Source organism: Hypanus sabinus, chromosome 13, assembly GCF_030144855.1.
Source record: "Hypanus sabinus isolate sHypSab1 chromosome 13, sHypSab1.hap1, whole genome shotgun sequence".
NCBI classification, from domain to species: Eukaryota; Metazoa; Chordata; class Chondrichthyes; order Myliobatiformes; family Dasyatidae; genus Hypanus; species Hypanus sabinus.
In genome coordinates this window covers 72,352,326-72,378,380 of record NC_082718.1, presented here as the reverse complement: position 1 = coordinate 72,378,380, position 26,055 = coordinate 72,352,326, and the positions used below count along the sequence as shown (strand labels likewise).

Sequence of the window (26,055 nt, the reverse complement as noted above, 5' to 3'; positions counted from 1 at the left end):
CCGCTTCCTCCCTTCAGCTGCCCGGATCATGCGCCCCCTGTTCGCCCTGATGTCGGGTCCGAGCAAGGACATTACCTGGGACGAGGAGTCCGCCGCCGCTTTCGTTCAAACGAATGAAGCTTTGGCTGACGCCGCAATGCTAGTACATCCCAGAATGGACACCCCTACCGCCCTCACAGTGGACGCATCAAACACGGCAGTCGGTGGGGTGCTGGAGCAGCTCATCGCAGGTCGCTGGCAACCCCTGGCGTTTTTCAGCAAACACCTGCGGCCACCCGAGCTCAAGTACAGTGCTTTTGACCGGGAACTGTTGGCGCTCTACCTGGCAATCCGGCATTTCAGGTACTTCCTAGAAGGTCGGCCCTTCACCGCGTTCACGGACCACAAACCGCTTACCTTTGCGTTTACGAAAGCATCCGACCCCTGGTCATCCCGCCAGCAACGCCACCTGTCCTACATCTCTGAATACACAACGGATGTCCGGCACGTCTCGGGTAAGGACAATGTCGTGGCGGATGCGCTCTCTCGCCCTACCGTTCATGCCCTTTCCCAAGGGGTAGACTTTGAGGCACTGGCAGAGGCACAGCAGGTAGATGAGGAGATTCCGAGTTACAGGACTGCAGTCTCTGGTTTGCAGCTCCAGGACCTCCCCGTGGGCCCAGGTGAGAGGACCCTACTCTGTGACGTCGCCACCGACCAGCCCCGTCCGGTCGTCCCCGCAGCCTGGCGGCGACGTGTTTTCGACTCCATTCATAACTTGGCGCATCCCTCCATCCGGACAACTGTCCGGCTGGTTTCCAGCAGGTTCGTTTGGCACGGTCTCCGCAAACAGGTCAGTGAATGGGCCAGAACGTGCATGCACTGCCAGACGGCCAAGGTTCAGCGGCACACCAAAGCCCCACCGCAGCAGTTCCATCCCGCCCACCGGCGTTTCGACCACATTCATGTGGATATCGTGGGCCCCCTGCCAGTGTCGCGCGGAGCGCGTTACCTCCTGACTATCATGGACCGGTTCACAAGATGGCCAGAGGCGGTCCCGCTCACCGACACCACCTCCGAATCTTGCGCCCGAGCCCTGCTCGCCACCTGGATATCCCGCTTTGGTGTACCAGCCCACATTACCTCCAACAGAGGCGCCCAGTTCACCTCCAGCCTGTGGTCAGCTATGGCCAGCCTTTTGGGGACTCAGCTGCACCACACCACTGCCTACCACCCACAGTCGAACGGGCTAGTGGAGCGTTTCCACCGTCACCTGAAGTCGGCCCTCATGGCCCGCCTGCGAGGAGCCAACTGGGCGGACGAGCTTCCCTGGGTCCTTCTCGGCATCCGCACAGCGCCCAAGGACGACCTGCACGCCTCGTCGGCCGAGTTGGTATACGGCGCGCCCCTGGCCGTCCCCGGGGAGTTCCTACCAGCCCCGAGGGGGCAAGAGGAAGAACCCGCTGCAGTCCTGGGCAGACTTCGCGAGAAGCTCGGTAACCTGGCCCCCATACCCACTTCACAGCATGGGCGGCACCCGACCTGCGTACCCAAAGACCTACGGAACTGTAAGTTTGTGTTTGTACGAAGGGGCGGGCATCGGCCACCGCTGCAGCGGCCATACGAGGGGCCGTTTACGGTGCTCCGGAACAACGGGTCCACGTTCGTGCTGGACGTTGGGGGGAAGGAGGAGGTTTTCACGGTGGACCGCCTCAAGCCGGCCCATGTGGACCTGGCGCAACCGGCCGAGTTTCCGGCGCCTCGGCGCAGAGGCCGACCTCCCAAGCAGGTTCTGGCCCAGGCTGTGGACATTGGGGGGTGTATCGCCGGTTCTGGGGGGGGTTATGTAGCGCCTCATTTCCTAGCGTATCCGAACCGACTCACAATTAGATAGCCTACGGGGGTTTGCGAGCACAGAGCTTTGGAGCCTCTTCGCCATGGGGGGCCGGTTGACAGAGGCTTAAAAGTGAGGCTGAAGTTTTCGAATAAAGTTTTTCCTTCGACTGCAGTTACCGACTCCGTGTCGTAATTTTAGCGCTGCTTGTAGCACACCGCTACAGTACTAAACCCCTCCCTGTCAGAAAAGGGTGGAGGATTAGAAGAGAGGTGGAGTAAGCCCCTCACTGTCAGAGGGTGCTGAAGGATTACGAGACCCGAGTATTAAGCATCAACAGTTTCTCTTTATTTCTGCTCAGACACACAAATACAAAGACAACTCTGCTTCACAAATTCGCAATCAAGATGTTTTGTAAATGACTACAAGATTGTCATTAAAACCTAGCAGGCAAGTGGGATTTCTGAATACGTCTCACAAGTTAGCTAGCATCAGATAACAGACATCACAATGTGTGTAAACCGAGCATCAAATCTATTGCACTGAAGAGTGTCGACAAAAATTGACATGAGTGTAATTACACCTAATGTCTTCTTTATTCCCACACAAACAAATGGCGACGTCGTATATGTATCAGAAAAAATGTCCCGAAACGTAATAACATACAACATAACACGTAACATACATGGTGAACTTAACCCTTAACAGTCTGGGTGAAATCTACCTAATGAAATTAAGGAGTTCCTACACATGCCACACACCCCAGACTGTAGTGTTGTGTGTGGGATGTTCGACTGTTCTCTGTCAGCCTACAGGAGGAAAAGCAAGGCTAACAGAAGGCTGTTCGTTCCGGAGAAAGCAACACTGAAGTGAAAATTTCCATTTGAGGAGGAGGATGGGTAGGCTGGGCCACTTCCAGAGCTGGGTATTGGGATCCGGAGCAACATTGCTTTACTTTGTTGGCATCCGGGCATCAGCCTGGGAGTGTCACTGCTGAAGTAGGACGTGCCACTGTGCTGTGGCCTTGGCTCATCTGCTTTATGTAGACTTCCGATCCTCTTGCTGGTATTGAGTTCTTTGTTAGAAATGTCAAATAAAATGACGTGATGTATTGACTTTTAAAAAAAAAGAATTCACCCTAGCAGACAAAGTCAAATGATCAGGGGCCCACTAAACTCAGCCAAACCTACTCTTGCTTTCATGGGTAGGTGCTGGGGAGAAAGAACAGTCAAGGTCAGAAGGACTGAATGTGGGAGGCCAGCGATCCACGGTGGCTGTCCATTTCCACTGGAGAGTCCAGGTCCAAATGGGCAGGCTTGGGATGATCCACAGAAGCACTGTCTGCGATATCTGCTATTCCGTCATAAAAATCTTACCCCCACTTCCAACATGCAGAACGAGCTGTCATAAGTGGCCTCAGGGGACCCCAATGTCAATCATGGTGCACACACACATATTGCCTCTCCTGCAGACCCGGCAACAGGTGTGACCGTGGCAGGCCATGCTGCAACATAGGCACTGGAGTGAAAGTTTTGGCGCTGTCCATGAAACCGATCGTGGTGCAAAGCAGAACATGGGACTGTGGATGCTGGGAGAAACTCTCCTCACACCTGCAGGGATTGCCCGAAAGCGAGCTCCTCAGAAGAGGAGTGAAGATCCTCAGGCACAACATGACCCTTGGCAGTCCGTCCACACAACAACTGTCACTGAGGCACACACGCAGAGTGGCTTTCATTGAACGGTGGAACCGCTCACGCGAACCATTGGCCTGAAAGTGATAAGCCATGGTCCAGTTTCATGGGCAACCACACACCAAAGCTCGGATGTAAACTGCGTCCCTCGGTCTGAAGATAACCAATGGGATACCGAACGTAGCGACCCATGAGCCACCTCCATGGCTGAAGAGAGCGACAGTGGTACTGACTCCGGCCAAAATGCGGTCCTATCAATGATGGCAAGGAGGTGAGTAAACCCATGGATGGCGGCAACAGGCCAACCAAATCCACATCCTCACTGTCGAAACGCCACTCAGCATCTACAGAAAGAGCCAAAGGAGACTTGGTATGCCGATGCACCTTCACACGTTGACATGACAGAGAAGCACTAGCCCAGTCCTTGACATCCTTCTTAAGCCCGTGCCTCACCAACTTTGCTGTACTCGAGCTCGCAGGGCTGAATCTCACAGTCGAACGTGCTGTACTCGAGCTCGCAGGGCTGAAGCTCATGGTTGAACGTGCTGTACTCGAGCTCGCAGAGGAGAAGCTCACAGTCGAACGTGCTGTACTCGAGCTCGCAGGGCTGAAGCTCATGGTCGAACGTGCTGTACTCGAGCTCGCAGGGTTGAAGCTCACGGTCGAACGTGCTGTACACGAGCTCGCAGTGGAGAAACTCACAGTCGAACGTGCTGTACACAAGCTCGCAGGGTTGAAGCTCACGGAGGAAAGTGCTGTACACGAGCTCGCAGAGGAGCCACGTTGCCACTTCGTAGCAGAGCGACCGAGTGCGGAGCGGCGAGGGGGCGAGGATGTCTTCCCCACCCAGGGAGAAGGTGGAAACCAAAGCGGGCCACCCTCCTGCTGTTAAGGCAGGAGGTATGCGCATTGTGAAAAAGCACCAAGGTTCTACAGCTCAGTCTTCTGCTGAGAAAGATAAAGAGAGTGAAGATTGGGAAACCAACAGCCCTAAACCATCTGTACCAATAATTATCTCTGGTGCTTTAGCAAGGGGGGATAAAGACTTTCCACCTGCTGCTGCACAAGTTGCCCACCAGAAGCCTTCTCCATCAGTGGAGAAACTGCCTATTTCACATCAGATCAATCATTCCATCCATCAGCCTCGCAAGTGAAGAGTCCAATGCCTTGAAATGAATGTACAGATATTGGTGCAGATCAGTAATCTTATGGGAGATACCCCAGATCATTAACCGGTCTCCTAATGTCCTGGCTATTTGAAAGTTTCTATCTTCCTAAGAAACACATGATTTTAAATTTTGTAAACTGTGTCAAAATGCATTTGGAAATAATTAGCCATTTTTAATTAAAAAAAAAGGAGAAGCTCACGGTCGAACGTGCTGTAATCGAACTTGCAGGGTTGAAGCTCGTGGTCGAACGTGCTGTACTCGAGCTCACTGGGGAGAAGCTCATGGCCGAACGTGCTGGACTCGAGCCCGCAGTGTTGATGCTCACGGTCGGTGCGGCTCATTTGTGTGGACCGACTCAGGCCGAGCTGCTGGTCGGGCCCAGACCCCGCAATCTTCTCCGGGAGCCGTGTCCACACAACTTGAGCCGTCTCTCATTGATACCCACAGTCCCATTCAGGGATGCAAGTAGGAGGTATCTGTATGGGCTGCTACTCCACATCCTCCACTTCCTTGCCCTTGTTCACCATCCCGACACGCCATGGCGGTCGGTCCTTCCACCCAGAGGTGAGGAGCGTCCCCACTGGAAGTCCCTTTACGCTGGGGTTCTTCCCATGCACCTGGGGGATCTCGGCTGGAGGGTATTGCATAGGGCAGTGCCCTGCAATAAGTTTTTCAGTTTGTACATGGACTTCCCACCCACATGCCACTTCTGCGGGCTGGAGGAGACGGTGTTCCACATGTACATGGAGTGTGTGAGGCTGCAGCCTCTTTTTGCACATTTGCGTGGGCTGCTTCTCGCCTTCTGGCTGCATTTTAGTCCCACCCTGTTTATATATGGTCATCCAGTAAGGAAGGGGGCATGGAGGGATGAGGATGTCCTAGTCAACTTGCTCCTGGGGCTGGCGAAATCCGCCATCCGTGGGTCTTGGAAACGGGTGGCGGGAGGATCTCCCCGGGCAGACTGCCTGGCAAAGTTTAGGGGGTATGTTCGTACCCGGGTAACTATTGAAAAGGAACACGCGCAGTCCACAGCAGCCTTGGAGGAGTTTCGAGACCGTTGGGCTCCGCGGGATGTAAATGCCATCGTAGATAGGGATGGCAACATTCTGGTGCAATGCCTATTGTCTATTTGTAGTGCAGTAATTGTGTTTGCCACTGTTTTGTATATATTGCATAGCACCGAAATTTGTAATAAAGGATTTTGTAATAATGAAAAGTGTACTTGAACTCGCAGGGCTGAAGCTCACGGTCGAATGTGCTGTACTCGAGCTCTCAGGGGAGAAGCTCATGGTGGAACGTGTTGTAATCGAGCTCGCAGGGGTGAACCTCACGGTCGAATGTGCTGTACTCGAACTCGCGGGATTGAAGCTCACGGTCGAACGTGCTGTACTCGAACTCGCAGGGGTGAACCTCACGGTCGAATGTGCTGTACTCGAACTCGCGGGATTGAAGCTCATGGTCGAACGTGCTGTACTCGAGCTCGCAGGGGAGATGCTCACTGTCGAACGCGCTGTACTCGAGCTCGCAGGGCTGAAGCTCACGGTCGAACGCGCTGTACTCGAGCTCACAGGGGAGAAGCTCACGTTTGAAAGTGCTGTACTCGAACTCGCAGGGGATAATCTCACGGTCGAACATGCTGTACTCGAGCTCGCAGGGTTGAAGCTCACGGTCGAACGTGCTGTACTCGAGCTCGAGGGTTGAAGCTCATGGTCGAACGTGCTGTACTCGAGCTCGAGGGTTGAACCTCACGGTCGAACGTGCTGTACTCGAGCTCACAGGGTTGAAGCTCACGGTCGAACGTGCTATACTCGAGCTCGCAGCGGAGAAGCTCACGGTCGAACGTGCTGTACTCGAGCTCGAGGGGAGAACCTCATGGTCGAACGTGCGGTACTCGAGCTCGCAGGGGAGAAGGTCACGGTCGAACGTGCTGTACTCGAGCTCGCATGGGAGAACCTCACAGTCGAACGTGCTGTACTCGAGCTCACAGGGCTGAAGCTCACGGTCGAATGTGCTGTACTCGTACTCGCATGGGAGAACCTCACAGTCGAACGTGCTGTACTCGAGCTCGCAGGGCCTAAGCTCACGGTCGAACGTGCTGTACTAGAACTCGCGGGGTTGAAGCTAACGGTCGAACGTGCTGTACTCGAGCTCGAGGGGAGAACCTAACGGTCGAATGTGCTGTACTCGAGCTCGCATGGGAGAAGCTCATGGTCGAACGTGCTGTACTAGAACTCGCGGGGTTGAAGCTCACGGTCGAGCGTGCTGTACTCGAACTCGCAGGGCTGAATCTCACGGTCGAACGTACTGTACGAACTCGCAAGGCAGAATCTCACGGTCGAACGTGCTGTACTCGAGGACGCAATGGAGAAGCTCACGGTCGAACGTGCTGTACTCGAACTCGTGGGGTTGAAGCTCACGGTCGAACGTGCTGTACTCGAGCTCGCATGGGAGAAGCTCACGGTCGAACGTGCTGTACTCGAGTTCGCATGGGAGAAGCTCACGGTCGAACGTGCTGTACTCGAACTCGCATGGGAGAAGCTCACGGTCGAACGTGCTGTACTCGAGCTCGCAGTGCCTAAGCTCACGGTGGAACGTGCTGTACTAGAACTCGCAGGGCCTAAGCTCACGGTCGAACGTGCTGTACTAGAACTCGCGGGGTTGAAGCTAACGGTCGAACGTGCTGTACTCGAACTCGCATGGGAGAAGCTCACGGTCGAACGTGCTGTACTCGAGCTCGCAGTGCCTAAGCTCACGGTGGAACGTGCTGTACTAGAACTCGCAGGGCCTAAGCTCACGGTCGAACGTGCTGTACTAGAACTCGCGGGGTTGAAGCTAACGGTCGAACGTGCTGTACTCGAGCTCGAGGGGAGAACCTAACGGTCGAATGTGCTGTACTCGAGCTCGCATGGGAGAAGCTCATGGTCGAACGTGCTGTACTAGAACTCGCAGGGTTGAAGCTCACGGTCGAGCGTGCTGTACTCGAACTCGCAGGGCTGAATCTCACGGTCGAACGTACTGTACGAACTCGCAAGGCAGAATCTCACGGTCGAACGTGCTGTACTCGAGGACGCAATGGAGAAGCTCACGGTCGAACGTGCTGTACTCGAACTCACGTGTTTTAAGCTCACGGTCAAACGTGCTGTACTCGAGCTCGCATGGGAGAAGCTCACGGTCGAACGTGCTGTACTCGAGTTCGCATGGGAGAAGCTCACGGTCGAACGTGCTGTACTCGAGCTCGCAGTGCCTAAGCTCACGGTGGAACGTGCTGTACTAGAACTCGCGGGGTTGAAGCTCACGGTCGAACGCGCTGTAATCGAACTCGCAGGGTTGAAGCTAACGGTCGAACGTGCTGTACTCGAGCTCGAGGGGAGAACCTAACGGTCGAATGTGCTGTACTCGAGCTCGCAGGGCCTAAGCTCACGGTCGAACGTGCTGTACTCGAGGACGCAATGGAGAAGCTCACAGTCGAACGTGCTGTACTCGAGGACGCAATGGAGAAGCTCACGGTCGAACGTGCTGTACTCGAGCTCGCAGGGTTGAAGCTCATGGTCGAACGTGCTGTACTCGAGCTCGCAGGGGAGAATCTCACGGTCGAACGTGCTGTACTCGAACTCGCGGGATTGAAGCTCACGGTCGAACATGCTGTTCTCGAGCTCGCATGGTTGAAGCTCACGGTCGAACGTGCTGTTCTCGAGCTCGCATGGTTGAAGCTCACGGTCGAACGTGCTGTACTCGAACTCGCAGGGGAGATGCTCACGGTCGAACGTGCTGTACTCGAGCTCGCAGGGTTGAAGCTCACGGTCGAACGCGCTGTACTCGAGCTCGCAGGGCCTAAGCTCACGGTGGAACGTGGTGTACTCGAGCTCGCAGGGGAGAAGCTCACGGTCGAACGTGCTGTACTGGAGCTCGCAGGGGACATGCTCTCGGTCGAACGTGCTGTACTCGATCTCACAGGGGACATGCTCTCGGTCGAACGTGCTGTACTCGATCTCACAGGGGACATGCTCTCGGTCGAACGTGCTGTACTCGAGCTGGCAGTGTTGAAGCTCACGGTCAAACGTGCTGTACTCGATCTCGCAGGGTTGAAGCTCACGGTCGAACGTTCTGTACTCGAGCTCGCAGGGCCTAAGCTCACGGTGGAACGTGCTGTACTAGAACTCGCGGGGTTGAATCTCACGGTCGAACGTACTGTACTTGAACTCGCAGGGCTGAATCTCACGGTCGAACGTACTGTACTTGAACTCGCAGGGCTGAATCTCACGGTCGAACGTACTGTACGAACTCGCAAGGCAGAATCTCACGGTCGAACGTGCTGTACTCGAGGACGCAATGGAGAAGCTCACGGTCGAACGTGCTGTACTCGAGCTCGCAGGGTTGAAGTTCACGGTCGAACGTGCTGTACTCGAGCTCGCATGGGAGAGGCTCATGGTCGAACGTGCTGTACTCGAGCTCGAGGGTTGAAGCTCACGGTCGAACGTGCTGTACTGGAGCTCGCAGGGTTGAAGCTCATGGTCGAACGTGCTGTACTCGAGCTCGCAGGGCCTAAGCTCACGGTGGAACGTGGTGTACTCGAGCTCGCAGGGGAGATGCTCACGGTCGAACGTGCTGTAATCGAACTCGCATGGTTGAAGCTCACGGTGGAACGTGGTGTACTCGAGCTCGCAGGGCCTAAGCTCACGGTGGAACGTGCTGTACTAGAACTCGCGGGGTTGAATCTCACGGTCGAACGTACTGTACTTGAACTCGCAGGGCTGAATCTCACGGTCGAACGTACTGTACTTGAACTCGCAGGGCTGAATCTCACGGTCGAACGTACTGTACGAACTCGCAAGGCAGAATCTCACGGTCGAACGTGCTGTACTCGAGCTCGCAGGGTTGAAGTTCACGGTCGAACGTGCTGTACTCGAGCTCGCATGGGAGAAGCTCATGGTCGAACGTGCTGTACTCGAACTCGCGGGATTGAAGCTCACGGTCGAACATGCTGTACTCGAGCTCGAGGGGAGAACCTCATGGTCGAACGTGCGGTACTCGAGCTCGCAGGGGAGAAGGTCACGGTCGAACGTGCTGTACTCGAGCTCACAGGGCTGAAGCTCACGGTCGAATGTGCTGTACTCGTACTCGCATGGGAGAACCTCACAGTCGAACGTGCTGTACTCGAGCTCGCAGGGCCTAAGCTCACGGTCGAACGTGCTGTACTAGAACTCGCGGGGTTGAAGCTAACGGTCGAACGTGCTGTACTCGAGCTCGAGGGGAGAACCTAACGGTCGAATGTGCTGTACTCGAGCTCGCATGGGAGAAGCTCATGGTCGAACGTGCTGTACTAGAACTCGCGGGGTTGAAGCTCACGGTCGAGCGTGCTGTACTCGAACTCGCAGGGCTGAATCTCACGGTCGAACGTACTGTACGAACTCGCAAGGCAGAATCTCACGGTCGAACGTGCTGTACTCGAGGACGCAATGGAGAAGCTCACGGTCGAACGTGCTGTACTCGAACTCACGTGTTTTAAGCTCACGGTCAAACGTGCTGTACTAGAACTCGTGGGGTTGAAGCTCACGGTCGAACGTGCGGTACTCGAGCTCGCATGGGAGAAGCTCACGGTGGAACGTGCTGTACTCGAGTTCGCATGGGAGAAGCTCACGGTCGAACGTGCTGTACTCGAACTCGCATGGGAGAAGCTCACGGTCGAACGTGCTGTACTCGAGCTCGCAGTGCCTAAGCTCACGGTGGAACGTGCTGTACTAGAACTCGCAGGGCCTAAGCTCACGGTCGAACGTGCTGTACTAGAACTCGCGGGGTTGAAGCTAACGGTCGAACGTGCTGTACTCGAGCTCGAGGGGAGAACCTAACGGTCGAATGTGCTGTACTCGAGCTCGCATGGGAGAAGCTCATGGTCGAACGTGCTGTACTAGAACTCGCGGGGTTGAAGCTCACGGTCGAGCGTGCTGTACTCGAACTCGCAGGGCTGAATCTCACGGTCGAACGTACTGTACGAACTCGCAAGGCAGAATCTCACGGTCGAACGTGCTGTACTCGAGGACGCAATGGAGAAGCTCACGGTCGAACGTGCTGTACTCGAACTCACGTGTTTTAAGCTCACGGTCAAACGTGCTGTACTAGAACTCGTGGGGTTGAAGCTCACGGTCGAACGTGCTGTTCTCGAGCTCGCATGGGAGAAGCTCACGGTCGAACGTGCTGTACTCGAGCTCGCAGGGCCTAAGCTCACGGTGGAACGTGCTGTACTCGAGCTCGCAGTGCCTAAGCTCACGGTGGAACGTGCTGTACTAGAACTCGCGGGGTTGAAGCTCACGGTCGAACGCGCTGTAATCGAACTCGCGGGGTTGAAGCTAACGGTCGAACGTGCTGTACTCGAGCTCGAGGGGAGAACCTAACGGTCGAATGTGCTGTACTCGAGCTCGCAGGGCCTAAGCTCACGGTCGAACGTGCTGTACTCGAGGACGCAATGGAGAAGCTCACGGTCGAACGTGCTGTACTCGAGGACGCAATGGAGAAGCTCACGGTCGAACGTGCTGTACTCGAGCTCGCAGGGTTGAAGCTCATGGTCGAACGTGCTGTACTCGAGCTCGCAGGGGAGAAGCTCACGGTCGAACGTGCTGTACTCGAACTCGCGGGATTGAAGCTCACGGTCGAACATGCTGTTCTCGAGCTCGCATGGTTGAAGCTCACGGTCGAACGTGCTGTACTCGAGCTCGCAGGGTTGAAGCTCACGGTCGAACGCGCTGTACTCGAGCTCGCAGGGCCTAAGCTCACGGTGGAACGTGGTGTACTCGAGCTCGCATGGGAGAAGCTCACGGTGGAACGTGGTGTACTCGAGCTCGCAGGGGACATGCTCTCGGTCGAACGTGCTGTACTCGATCTCACAGGGGACATGCTCTCGGTCGAACGTGCTGTACTCGATCTCACAGGGGACATGCTCTCGGTCGAACGTGCTGTACTCGAGCTGGCAGTGTTGAAGCTCACGGTCAAACGTGCTGTACTCGATCTCGCAGGGTTGAAGCTCACGGTCGAACGTTCTGTACTCGAGCTCGCAGGGCCTAAGCTCACGGTGGAACGTGCTGTACTAGAACTCGCGGGGTTGAATCTCACGGTCGAACGTACTGTACTTGAACTCGCAGGGCTGAATCTCACGGTCGAACGTACTGTACTTGAACTCGCAGGGCTGAATCTCACGGTCGAACGTACTGTACGAACTCGCAAGGCAGAATCTCACGGTCGAACGTGCTGTACTCGAGGACGCAATGGAGAAGCTCACGGTCGAACGTGCTGTACTCGAGCTCGCAGGGTTGAAGTTCACGGTCGAACGTGCTGTACTCGAGCTCGCATGGGAGAAGCTCATGGTCGAACGTGCTGTACTCGAGCTCGAGGGTTGAAGCTCACGGTCGAACGTGCTGTACTGGAGCTCGCAGGGTTGAAGCTCATGGTCGAACGTGCTGTACTCGAGCTCGCAGGGCCTAAGCTCACGGTGGAACGTGGTGTACTCGAGCTCGCAGGGGAGATGCTCACGGTCGAACGTGCTGTAATCGAACTCGCATGGTTGAAGCTCACGGTGGAACGTGGTGTACTCGAGCTCGCAGGGCCTAAGCTCACGGTGGAACGTGCTGTACTAGAACTCGCGGGGTTGAATCTCACGGTCGAACGTACTGTACTTGAACTCGCAGGGCTGAATCTCACGGTCGAACGTACTGTACTTGAACTCGCAGGGCTGAATCTCACGGTCGAACGTACTGTACGAACTCGCAAGGCAGAATCTCACGGTCGAACGTGCTGTACTCGAGCTCGCAGGGTTGAAGTTCACGGTCGAACGTGCTGTACTCGAGCTCGCATGGGAGAAGCTCACGGTCGAACGCGCTGTACTCGAGCTCGCAGGGCCTAAGCTCACGGTGGAACGTGGTGTACTCGAGCTCGCAGGGTTGAAGCTCACGGTCGAACGCGCTGTACTGGAGCTCGCAGGGTTGAAGCTCACGGTGGAACGTGCTGTACTCGAGCTCGCAGGGCCTAAGCTCACGGTCGAACGTGCTGTACTCGAGCTCGGAGGGGAGAAGCTCACGGTCGAACGTGCTGTACTCGAGCTCGGAGGGGAGAAGCTCACGGTCGAACGTGCTGTACTGGAGCTCGCATGGGAGAAGCTCACGGTCGAACGTGCTGTACTCGAACTCGCAGGGTTGAAGCTCACGGTCGAACGTGCTGTACTCGAACTCGCGGGATTGAAGCTCACGGTCGAACATGCTGTTCTCGAGCTCGCATGGTTGAAGCTCACGGTCGAACGTGCTGTACTGGAGCTCGCAGGGTTGAAGCTCATGGTCGAACGTGCTGTACTGGAGCTCGCAGGGTTGAAGCTCACGGTCGAACGTGCTGTACTCGAGCTCGCAGGGCCTAAGCTCACGGTCGAACGTGCTGTACTCGAACTCGCGGGATTGAAGCTCACGGTCGAACATGCTGTTCTCGAGCTCGCAGGGTTGAAGCTCACGGTCAAACGCGCTGTACTCGAACTCGCGGGATTGAAGCTCACGGTCGAACATGCTGTACTCGAGCTTGCAGGGCCTAAGCTCACGGTGGAACGTGGTGTACTCGAGCTCGCAGGGCCTAAGCTCACGGTGGAACGTGCTGTACTAGAACTCGCGGGGTTGAATCTCACGGTCGAACGTACTGTACTTGAACTCGCAGGGCTGAATCTCACGGTCGAACGTACTGTACTTGAACTCGCAGGGCTGAATCTCACGGTCGAACGTACTGTACGAACTCGCAAGGCAGAATCTCACGGTCGAACGTGCTGTACTCGAGGACGCAATGGAGAAGCTCACGGTCGAACGTGCTGTACTCGAGCTCGCAGGGTTGAAGCTCACGGTCGAACGTGCTGTACTAGAACTCGTGGGGTTGAAGCTCACGGTCGAACGTGGTGTACTCGAGCTCGCAGCGTAGAAGCTCACGGTCGAACGTGCTGTACTCGAGCTCGCATGGGAGAAGCTCACGGTGGAACGTGCTGTACTGGAGCTCGCATGGGAGAAGCTCACGGTGGAACGTGCTGTACTCGAACTCGCATGGGAGAAGCTCACGGTCGAACGTTCTGTACTCGAACTCGCATGGGAGAAGCTCACGGTCGAACGTGCTGTACTCGAACTCGCGGGATTGAAGCTCACGGTCGAACATGCTGTTCTCGAGCTCGCATGGTTGAAGCTCACGGTCGAACGTGCTGTACTCGAGCTCGCAGGGTTGAAGCTCACGGTCGAACGTGCTGTACTCGAGCTCGCAGGGGAGATGCTCACGGTCGAACGTGCTGTACTCGAGCTCGCAGGGTTGAAGCTCACGGTCGAACGCGCTGTACTCGAGCTCGCAGGGCCTAAGCTCACGGTGGAACGTGGTGTACTCGAGCTCGCAGGGGAGATGCTCACGGTCGAACGTGCTGTAATCGAACTCGCAGGGTTGAAGCTCACGGTCGAACGTGCTGTACTCAAACTCGCAGGGTTGAAGCTCACGGTCGAACATGCTGTACTCGATCTCACAGGGGACATGCTCTCGGTCGAATGTGCTTTTTTTTTATTACAAAATCCTTTATTACAAATTTCGGTGCTATACAATATATACAAAACAGTGGCAAACACAATTACTGCACTACAAATAGACAATAGACATTACACCAGAATGTTGCCATCTCTATCCACGATGGCATTTACACCCCGCGGAGCCCAACGGTCTCGAAACTCCTCCAAGGCCACTGTGGACTGCGCGTGTTCCTTTTCAATAGTTACCCGGGCACGAACATACCCCCTAAACATTGCCAGGCAGTCTGCCCGGGGAGATCCTCCCGCCACCCGTTTCCAAGACCCTCGGATGGCGGATTTCGCCAGCCCCAGGAGCAAGTTGACTAGGATATCCTTATCCCTCCATGCCCCCTTCCTTACTGGATGACCATATATAAACAGGGTGGGACTAAAATGCAGCCAGAAGGCGAGAAGCAGCCCACGCAAATATGCAAAAAGAGGCTGCAGCCTCACACACTCCATGTACATGTGGTACACGGTCTCCTCCAGCCCGCAGAAGTGGCATGCCAACGTGCTGTACTCGAACTGGCAGTGTTGAAGCTCACGGTCGAACGTGCTGTACTCGAGCTCGCAGGGGAGAAGCTCATGGTCGAACGTGCTGTACTCGAACTCGCGGGATTGAAGCTCACGGTCGAACATGCTGTTCTCGAGCTCGCTGGGGATTGAAGCTCACAGTCGAACGTGCTGTACTCGAGCTCGCAGGGCCTAAGCTCACGGTGGAACGTGGTGTACTGGAGCTCGCAGGGTTGAAGCTCACGGTCGAACGTGCTGTACTCGAGCTCGCAGGGTTGAAGCTCTCGGTCGAACGTGCTGTACTCGAGCTCGCAGGGGAGAAGTTCACGGTCGAACGTGCTGTACTCGAGCTCGCAGGGGAGATGCTCACGGTCGAACGTGCTGTACTCGAGCTCGTAGGGTTGAAGCTCACGGTCGAACGCGCTGTACTGGATCTCGCAGGGTTGAAGCTCACGGTCGAACGTGCTGTACTGGATCTCGCAGGGTTGAAGCTCACGGTCGAACGTGCTGTACTCGAGCTCGCAGGGTTGAAGCTCACGGTCGAACGTGCTGTACTCGAGCTCGCTGGGCCTAAGCTCACGGTCGAACGTGGTGTACTTGAGCTCGCACCGTTGAAGCTCAGTTTCGAACGTGCTGTACTCGAACTCGCAGGGTTGAAGCTCACGTTCGAACGTGCTGTACTCGATCTCGCAGGGGACATGCTCTCGGTCGAACATGCTGTACTCGAGCTCGCAGTTTTGAAGCTCACGGTCGAACGTGCTGTACTCCATCTCGCAGGGGAGAAGCTGACAGCTAAAAAGGGCAAGAGGCTTTCAAATTCGTTTGACCAATTGCTCACGCACTGCGCCGACCGCTGCTGCAGTCCGAGATATTTCAGAGGCCAGTGTTTTTGATGCATTTGTGCTACCCAAGCTGTATGTGAAATTTTATTACTGTGTCAGCTGTGCCATCCACAGCAAGGTGTTGAGAAATCGTTCCCGGGAAGCCAGGAAGGACCGAACCCCTCCTCCACGTTTCAGGCCAGGAGCCAACATCCCACGTGGACCTCCTTCCAAGCCAATGTAAACATTAGCTAATCACCTCTGTACCTAATAGAGACCTATTGGGAGTTGCAGTGTAAATGCTATGTCGTAGGTTCATGAACTCAGCCTTAATTTGAGTTCTCCATGGTTCTGAGTGGTATTCAATCAGCATCGTGTGTGCTTGTGTTAATCAAGGGTTCTGTACACGTTCAGCAGTGTAAACATGCTATGGAGTTTACCCGTCAAAGAAATTAAACATCATAGTGACTTACTGGAAAAAAAAATAAAAATGATGGACCACTGAAAAAAAAACGTGTCTGTGGTGAGAGTGATTGGAATGTCTGGGAGTGAGATAGCCTGCAGCATTGCATTAGACAATGTGTGCTTGGAGTCCAAGAATGCCTTAGAGCTTCCCTCCATCCAGCCTCTTTGCCCCTAAGGCCCTTGTCGAGAGGGTGAACATGAGTTCAGTCGCTTCCGGAACAAAATGGTGATAAAGGTTCACCATGCCCAAAAACTCCTGCAGGCCTTAATAGTGACTGGCCGAGGGAAGCACTTAATGGCCTCAAGTTCAGCTGGCAGGGGAACCGCCCTGAAGCATTGACATGGTATCCAAGGAAATCCACCCTGGACAGTCCACACTGGCACTTTGCCAGGTTGACAATAAGACCGTGCTGACTAAGGCATTCGAAAAGGGTTCTCAAGTCAGAATCAGAATCAGGTTTATTATTGCTGGCATGTGATGTGAAATTGGTTGACTTATAGCAGAATTTCAATGTAATACATAATATAGGAGTTAAAATAAAATAATAATAACAATAAATCTTATTCAGTATACATTATACAGTATATGTATATTGAATAGATTAAAAATAGTGCAAAAAGCTAAGATACTATATATTAAAAAAACAAATGAGGTCGTGTCCAAGGGTTCAATGTCAGAATCAGGTTTATTATCACTAGCATGAGACATGAAATTTGTTAACTTAAAAGCAGCAGTTCAATGCAATACATCATCTAGCAGAGAAAAAATAATACATTAAATAAAATATAATAAATAAATAAACAAATTAATTAATGACATATACTGAATAGATTTTTTAAAAAGTTCAAAAACTGTATATTAAAAAAGTGAGGTAGTGTCCAAAGCTACAACATTCATTTAGGAATCGGATGGCAGAGGGGAAGAAGCTGTTCCTGAATCACTGAGTGTGTGCCTTCAGGCTTCTGTATCTCCTACCTGAAGGTAACAGTGAGAAAAGGGCATGTCCTGGGTGCTGGAGGTCCTTACTAATGGACGCTGCCTTTCTGAGAAACACTCCTTGAAAATGTCCTGGGTACTTTGTAGGCTAGTGCCCAAGATGGAGCTGACTAGATTTACACCCCTCTGCCCCTTCTTTCGGTCCTGTGCAGTAGCCCGTCCATACCAGTCAGTGATGTAGTCTGTCAGAATGCTCTCCACTATAGAAGTTTTTGAATGTATTTGTTGACATGCCAAATCTCTTGAAACTCCTAATCAAGAATAGCCTCTGTCTTGCCTTCTTTATAACTACATCGATATGTTGGGACCTGGGCACAGGTTATTGTGAGCACACGGTCATGAAAGTCAAGAACTCCATTCATAAATCATCATCTGATGAGATTCAGCACTGTCATTCCCTCAGTGACATTCTTCTCGGCTCTCTCCAAAGGGAGTGACTGGAGCTTTATAGAATTTCTAATCTCAATGGGTACAGGTGAATAGGCATTTGGCTCTGTGTACAAGATATTAAGAGGAATAGACAGAGTAGACAGCCAGTGCCTCTTCCCCAGGGCACCACTGTTCAGTACAAGAGGACATGGCTTTAAGGTAAGGGGAGGGAAGTTCAAGGGGGATATTAGAGGAAAGTTTTTCACTCAGAGAGTGGTTGATGCATGGAATGCACTGCCTGAGTCAGTGGTGGAGGCAGATACACTAGTGAAGTTTAAGAAACTACTGGGCAAGTATATGGAGGAATTTAAGTTGGGGGGGTATATGGGAGGCAGTGTTTGAGGGTCGGCGCAACATTGTGGGCCAAAGGGCCTGTAATGTGCTGTACTATTCTATGTTCTATATTCTTTGTTCTATGTTCACCATCAGAGAGAAATAACCATTGTCAGATTTGAAAGAGACGTACCTCAGTTAAGAATGACTAGTAAGAATGGATTTCCCTTCTATTACACTTGAACAATAAATAAGGGAATTTGCTCAATTGATCTAGCAGTTCAAGATCTCTTAAAGTTTGTTTTTCTCGGGGGGGGGGGCTTGCATTCTTTCCATCCTTGCTATTTCTAAAGAGCAGAGACATTAGAGGGAGGCACAGTAGCGTAGTGGTTAGCACAACAGTTTACAGTGCCAGCCACCTGGGATCAACTCCCCCCACTTTCTGTAAGGAGTTTGTACGTTCTCCCATGACTGTGTCTGTTTCCTCCAGGTGTTCTAGTTTCCACTCGCAGTCCAAATATGTACCAAATAATTGGTCACTGTAAATTGTCCTGTGGGTTTGCGAATTGCGAGGGTTAAACCAGGGCTTTCTGGGCAGTGAAGCTCGAAGGGCAGGAAGTACCTGTTCCAAGCTGTATGTCGATAAATAAATGGCATGAGATATATTGTCCTGCAGTTACTGTTATTGGGAACCTCTTCTGTAAGAGAACAAGACTTCCATTGGCCTAAGACTTGTCATGATGAAGCTTTAGTTGACTGATAATCAAACACAGGCTGAGCCTTTAATACTCTCCTTCCCACTACAGCTATGCTAATTCCAGTTAGTTCTCAGCAAAAGTGGCAATAACAGAGATTTTGCTCAAAACTGGTAGATTAACCTCTTAATTTATATTGACAGAGAGTGTCTCTGTCTCTGAAATCTTTTATTTAGATTTGGAGATACAGCACGGTAACAGGCCCTTCCGGCCCAATGAGCCTCCACTACCCAATCACATCCATGTGACCATTTAACCTACTAACCTGTACGGCCTTGGGAGGAAACCCACATGGTTGGGGGAGAATGTACAATCTCCTTCCAGACTGAGACAGGAAATGAACCTGGATCACTGCCCCAATCTTTGACACACTGATCAATTAGAAAAAATTCCAGAATCAGAATCAGAATTCATATCATTAGCACAAGCCATGAAATTTGTTGTTTTGCAGCTGCAGTACACTGCAATACATAATTTTAAAACTATAAATTATTATAAATAGTATTTTAAACACTAAATTAAATTGAATATGTAGTCCAATAAAAGAGCAAATAAAGTAGTGCACATGGGTTAATTGTCTATTCAGAAATCAGAATGACAGTGCTGCAATTGGCTGTTAGACATCCTCGTACAGCCCTTCTATGAGGTTACAATTTAATTTGATTTCCAAGTGATTATGGAGAATTTGCATGATACAATAGATTAGCTTAGATTTATTTGTCGTCTGTCCGTCAAAACATACAGTGAGATGCATTGCTTTGCATCATATCAAATAGGCAAGGATTGTGCTGAGCCTCTGGCGTCAAGATAGCATGTCCACAGCTCACTAACCTGAAGTACATCTTTGGAATGTGGGAGGAAACCAGCTCTCCCAGAGGAAACCCAAGTGGTCACAGGGAGAGCATACCAGCTCCTTGCTGACAGCAGCAGGAATTGAACCTTAGTATGACAGCTGGTGCTGTAGTGCATTGTGACATGACTGTGCCACCTATATATATATAATAGCAATAGCAACAGTATAATCACTTTGCACTATAATGTGCTTCACTTTTCTTTTTTTCTAGTCTGTTTTATATTGTAAAAGTTGTATATGAAATAATCACTTTGCCATTTCTCTCTCCAATCCCAACCTCACTCCTTCTGAAAGTCGGCTCTCCACTCCCTCTGCACGAATCCTAACCTTATTGTCAAATTCGCTGATAAGGGAGGTACTGTAGTAGTCTGGCGAACTGACTGCTACTTTGTTGAGGCCCAGCACCAACTCTCAGACACCTCTTTTTACTTACTTATCAAACAGCACCCCACTTAGGAACACCAAGCCATTGTCTCCCACACTATCACCAATCTTATTGATTCTGGGGATCTCCCATCCACTGCCACCAACCTCATAGTTCCCTCACCCTGCACCTCCCGTTTCTACCTCCTACCCAAAATCCACAAATCTGTTTGTCCAGGTAGACCCATTGTTTCAGATTGTTCCTGCCCCACTGGACTTATATCTGTATACCTCAACTCTGTTTTATACCTCGGTTCATTCCTTCCTACCTACATCCATGACACCTCACATGTTCTTGATCTTCTCAGGGATTTCAGGTTCACTGGCCCACATCATCTTATTTTTACTATGGATGTCCAGTCCCTATACACCTCCATCCCCACTGGGGAAGCCTCAAAGCTCTTTGTTTTCTTCTGGACACCAGACCCAACCAGTTCCCCTCTACCACCACTCTCCTCTGTCTACTGGAACTTGTTCTCACTCTAAATAATTTCTCTTTTAGGTCCTCCCACTGCCTAAAAACAAAAGAAGTAGCCATGAGCACTCACATGGGTCCCAGCTATGCCTGCCTGTTTGTTGGCTACATGGTATGTTCCAAACCTACACCGGTGACCATCCCACACTTTTCCTACTCTACATCAATGACTGCACTGGTTCTGCTTCCTGCGCCAATGCTGGACTCGTCGATTTCATCCACTTTGCCTTCAATTTCCACCTAGCCCTCAAATTCACCTGGTCAATTTACGACATCTACCTTCCCTTTCTCAAACTCACTGCCTCTATCTCCAGAGACAGTTTATCCACCAATATCTATTATAAACCAATGGACTCTCACAGCCACCTGCTACTTGTAAAAACTCCATCCCCTTCTCTCAATTCCTCCGTCTCTGCCGCATCTGCTCTCAGAATGAGGCTTTTCATTCCAGAACTAAGGAGGTGTCCTTTTTTTCCAAGAAGGGGGCTTCCCTTCCTTCAGCATCAACACTGCCCTCAACCGTATCTCTTCCATTTCACACACATCAGCTCTTACCCCATCCGCTCATTACACTACCAGGGATAGAGTTCCTCTTGTCCTCACCTACCACCCCACCAGTTTCCAGCACATAATTCTCTGCGACTTCCACCATCTCCAGCTGGATCCCACCACAAAGCACATCTTTCCCTCCCCCCCCCCCACCCCGCACCTCTTTCTGCTTTTCACAGGGATCACTCCCTACATGACACCCTTGTCCATTCATCCCTCCCCATTTATCTCCCTTCTAGCACTTATCCTTGCAAGTGGAACAAGTGCTACACCTGCCCCTTCAACTTCTCCCTCACTACCATTCAGGCCCCTAAACAGTCCTTCCAGGTGAGGCAAAACTTCACCTTTGAGTCTGTTGGGGTTATATACTGTTGTCAGTGCTCCTGGTGAGGCCTCTTGTATATCGAAGAGACCAGATGTAGATCGGGAAACTGCTTTGCCGAGCATTTACGCTCCATCTGTCACCATGGTTCAGTCATGGCCCATGCCGAGTGAGAGACACTGAAGTGGGTCGATAGTTCACAGACTTTAATGCAACAGGGAAAGGGACAGGAAAGCAATAAACGCTAGGCCAAACAGGGCCATTGACTAAAACACTCAAATGGAAAACAAAGCCTACACTGCAACAGGAAAGAACAACTAAGAATTAAATGAATACTGCCAATCGTCAGATTCAGTTAACTCAACAGTCCAATTTCTCAGGCAAAGCGGAATGCAGGTAGCAGAGCATTGCTATGTCCTGTCCTGGGTTCAAGTCTCAACAAACACTATGACCGAATGAATACTATAACAATGAAGTAATAATTAGCTAACACGTGCACATTCACGAGTGCAATTGCTGAATCTGATGCACTGCCGTTGTGACACCATCTGCCAGCAGAACAAGTAGGATCTCCCAGTGGCCACCCATTTTAATTCCATTTCCCATTCCCATTCCGACATGTCCATTCATGGTCTCCTCCACTGTCCTGATAAGGCTACACTTAGGTTGGAGGAACAACACCTTATATTCCATTTGGGTAGCCTCCAACTTAATGGCATGAACATCAATTACTCAAACTTCTAGTTATGCCTCATCCCTTCACCATTTCCCATCCCCTTGTCTCCCTCTCTCATGTTATCTCTTTGCCTGCTCATCGCTTCCCTCTGATGCTCCTCCCTCCCTTTTTTCTTTCTTCCATGGTCTTCTGTCTCTTTCACCAATCAACTTTCTAACTCTTTGCTTCATCCCTCCCTCTCCAAGTTTCACCTATCACCTGGTGTTTCTCTCTCCCTTTCCCCCACCTTTCAAATGTACCCCTCAGCCTTTTTTCACCAGTCCTGCGGAAGAGTTTCAACCCAAAAGGTTGACTGCACTTTTTCCATTGATGTTGCCTGGCCTGCTGAGTTTCTCCAGCATTTTGTGTGTGTTGCTATGAAATAATCCCTTCTCCTCATCTGCACATCACCTCTCTCTTCCTGTTTCCTTTATTTTCCATACAGCACCATCTTCTCCTATCATATTCTTTCTTCTTCAGCCCTTACAACTTCCATCTATCACCTCCCAGCCTCTTATTTCATCCCATCCACTTTCCACACTCACCTGGCTTCACCTATTACCTGCCGGATTATCCTCCTTCCTCTCCACCTCATCTTCTTATTCTGGCTTCTTCCCCATTCTATTCCAGTCCTGAAGAAGGGTCTCAGCCCAAAATGTTGACTTTTTATTCATTTCCATAGATGCTGCCTGCCCTGCTGAGTTCCTTCAACATTTTGTGTGTGTTGCTCTGGATTTCCAGCATCTGCAGTGGTCATCAGTAAATTATGTTTCATTTAGGCTTTATTGTGCTGCTGCTGGTACGTGATGCTAATGAAAGTAAGTTTTTTTATTGCACCTGTGCATCCTTGTCCTTGTGCAGTGGGACAGCACAACAGCATTGCGGTTAGCATAACACTGGTTCAGCACCAGCAAGCAGGGTTCAATTCCTACTGCTCTCTGTAAGACAAGCACTGAATGTTACAGGACAGGAGTTCATTCAACCTAATGTGTCTAGACTGTTCAATAACCACTCCAGACTAATCCACTGCCCACTCTCAGTCCTCCAGTCTATCTGCAAAAGTTCAAAAGATTAAAGGTAAAGATTTGTCACACTTACATCAAAACATACAGTTTTGCATCAAAGACCAGCTCAGTCCGAGGATAAGCTGTGAGAAGCCCACCATACTTTCAATGTCTCTGGGCTGTGGGAGGAAACCAGAGGGCAGCAGCAGAACTGGAACCCCAATTGTGATTGCTGCCACCATAAAGCATTATGCTGACAGCTGTGCTAACATGTCATAACTTTTTATGCATAAGCATAACAGCTTATCTGAACATTGCAGTGGATTGGGAAGTCTGTCCCAGCCATCTGCTAATCCAGCTTCATGGTTGACATCTCCATGGAAGATGAGAGATTGGTTCTACATTGTCACATGATAACATAGACAGAGTTAATTAATTCACTGGGGGAGAAGGTTTCAATACCTCTTGAGTTTGGAGGGAAATTGTTGATATGAAAAATGATTTTCAGATAAGAAGTCTGTGCCTCTTCCTTAGAGTTATACAGCATGAAAACAGCCATTCTGCCCAACCAAACTGGACCCATTTGCTGTGGTTTCCCTTGGGTAATTGGGAGCTTGTTCCCAGTGAATCATCTGTCTGCTCATTAGAAAGGGTGAAGTGAATGTCTGCAGTCTTTGAGAATAATTACTGAACTGTCTTGAATTGTCATGTGATGGCATAAATTCACTTATGCTGGTTAACTTTCATAACTGGATATGCTTATTTGATAATTCATTCCTAACGATAGTTATTTCTCTCCAGTGGACTAACATAATCTAATGGGAAACAGGCCACTCATTCATTTAAAACTACAGTGTGGAACAGGCTCTTCTTGGCCAACAAGCTGCACCACCTGATAACCCACTATTTAACACTAGTCCAATCACAGGATAATTTACAATGACCTTTGGACTGTGGGAGGAAACTGGAGCACCCGGAGGAAGCCCAGATGGTCACTGGGACAGTGTACAAACACCGCACAGGCAGTGGCAGGAACTGAACTCCATTCTCTGACTGTAAATGGGGAGTGGCAAGCAAATATTCATTTGGCCCAGCACATCGGTCTTTCCTGAACTGACAGAGTATTGGTTTATTATTGCCATGTGTAGCAAGGTAGAAGGAAAGGATTTTGTCTTGCATTTCATTCAGACAGATCACAGTGTATGTAATTATATTGTAGCAGTAAAAAGAAAACAGAATTGGGAATGTAAAGGAAGTATGGTGCAGGCAGACAAATAAAGTGCAAGAGCCACAACAAAGTAGAACAGGAGATGGACAGTTCATCTCTTAATGTCCATTCAAAGGTCTGGCAACAGAGAGACAAATGTTGTCCTGGTGGTAGGCACTCTTGGCTATTGTATCATCTGCCTGGTGGGAAAGGGGATAAGAGGGGATGACTAGAGTTGGGAGGGATCCTTGATAATGTTTTACTGAGGCTGCAGGAAGTGCAGTCACCCTGAATCCAAAAGATGTTTGGGAATAATCTTTACTTGGTCATTGTAGGGCTGTAATGTAGAACAATGCACAAGGTGCTGGAGGAACTCAACAGGTCAAGCATCATCTGTGGGAGGAAAGAATTTGTCGACATTTTGCATCAAAATTTGCATCAGGGCTGACAGTGGAGAAGGGAGACGGTCGTTATAAAGAGTGGAAAGGGAGTGGTGAGAAAGGATTCTGAGTTGATTGGTAGATTGAGGAGGGTTTAAGATGACTGGGAGGTAGGGCAGATGAGCAAAATGGAATTGGAAGACAGTGGCAGGTACGTGAAAGATTAAGGCAGAGAGAGAACAGATGGAGTGATGGGGGTATGAAAATAAGAGTCAGCGTCTGGAGAAAGAAGCAGGAAAACAAAGTGTTGGAATCTGAGAAGTTATGGAGCTGAGAATGGGAAGCATTAGGAAGAGGAGACTGAGAATGGGTGAGAAGGTGAACCTGTGTGTGAAGTGAATGGATGGATCCAGGAGGGACAAAGATGGATGGGAGAAGGCTTAGAAGGGGTTGGAAAACAGGACAGTATTGGGAGGGCAAAGATTCAGAGGGAAATGAAAAGGGAAGCATTAACCATAATCTGGCGAGCTGATTACTTGCAACCCCCTATCTGCTCTAAGGTGGATACTTCTGAATATGGATTTCGTCCTGCAAAACACATCTGCTATTATGAAACATGGAACACGAGAGCACAGCACAGTTTCTTCATCCCACAACATTGTGCTAACCTTTTAACCTACTCTAAAATCAATCTAACCTTTCCTTCCTTCATATCCCCACATTTCTCCAACACCTGTGTGCCTATCTAAGAGTTTCTCAAATGTCCCTGAAGAAACATAACATTATTATGTTTTGTTCATCTGTGTCAACAGTAATGGTGGAGAAAACATGCTTTGTTAATCCAGGAGAAGTCCAGGGGATTGCCAGATTCTATCAAGTTACTATCAGAGTGATTTGTAAGTGGAAGCTTTTAATTCTGTGTCAGCCTGACTGCAGTGTTTGCAGGGTGATTAAATGTGTTGTGGTGATCCATCACTTTAACCCAAGAGGTTAACTGTTCACCCTCTCTCTCTACAGCTGCTGCCGGATCCACTAAGCACTGCGTGTTTTTTCTCATTTTTATTCCTGTACTGTTAATGTCAGCACCAGACTGACCCAGTTGAGTGACAAGCCAAGAACATAAACTTAGCCTTAGACCATGAAATGTACTCATGCAAAACTACTTGCATTCAATAGGAATATAGTTATAATTAGTCAATATTTCCTTTAGGGTTTATAATCTATTTGCATACAATTCATACTGAGAGGTCTAGAATATAAAAGCAAGGAGGCAATGCTGACATTTTATAAGACATTGGTCAGACCATATTTGGAGTATTGTGAGCAGTTTTGCACCCTGTATCTAAGGATGTTCTGGCTTTGGAGAGGGGCCAAAGGAGGTTTGTAAGAATGAAAGGGTTAACTCACAGTATGTGGCGTGTTTGATGGCTCCTGGTCTGTACTCGCTGAGTTTAGAAGAGTGAGGAGGGATCTCAATGAAACCTACTGAATACTGAAAAGCTTCAGATGTGGAGAGTTTGTTTCCAATAGGGGGAAAGTTTTAGACCAGAGTGTACAGCCTCAGAATAGAGGGACATCCATTTAGAACAGAGATGGGGTGGAATTCCTTCACTCTGAGGGTGGTGGATCTGTGGAATTTATTGC

General features: G+C 50.7%; 1 protein-coding gene across 1 annotated transcript; it reads left to right on the top strand.

Moving 5' to 3' along the window:
* The first annotated feature begins 4,284 nt into the window (after positions 1 to 4,284).
* LOC132403510 (death-associated protein 1 homolog) lies at positions 4,285 to 4,854 on the top strand. The gene has a single exon (XM_059986909.1). The coding sequence runs from the start codon at positions 4,338 to 4,340 to the stop codon at positions 4,656 to 4,658; it is 321 nt and encodes a 106-aa protein (XP_059842892.1). The 5' UTR covers positions 4,285 to 4,337; the 3' UTR covers positions 4,659 to 4,854.
* Positions 4,855 to 26,055: the final 21,201 nt, after the last annotated feature.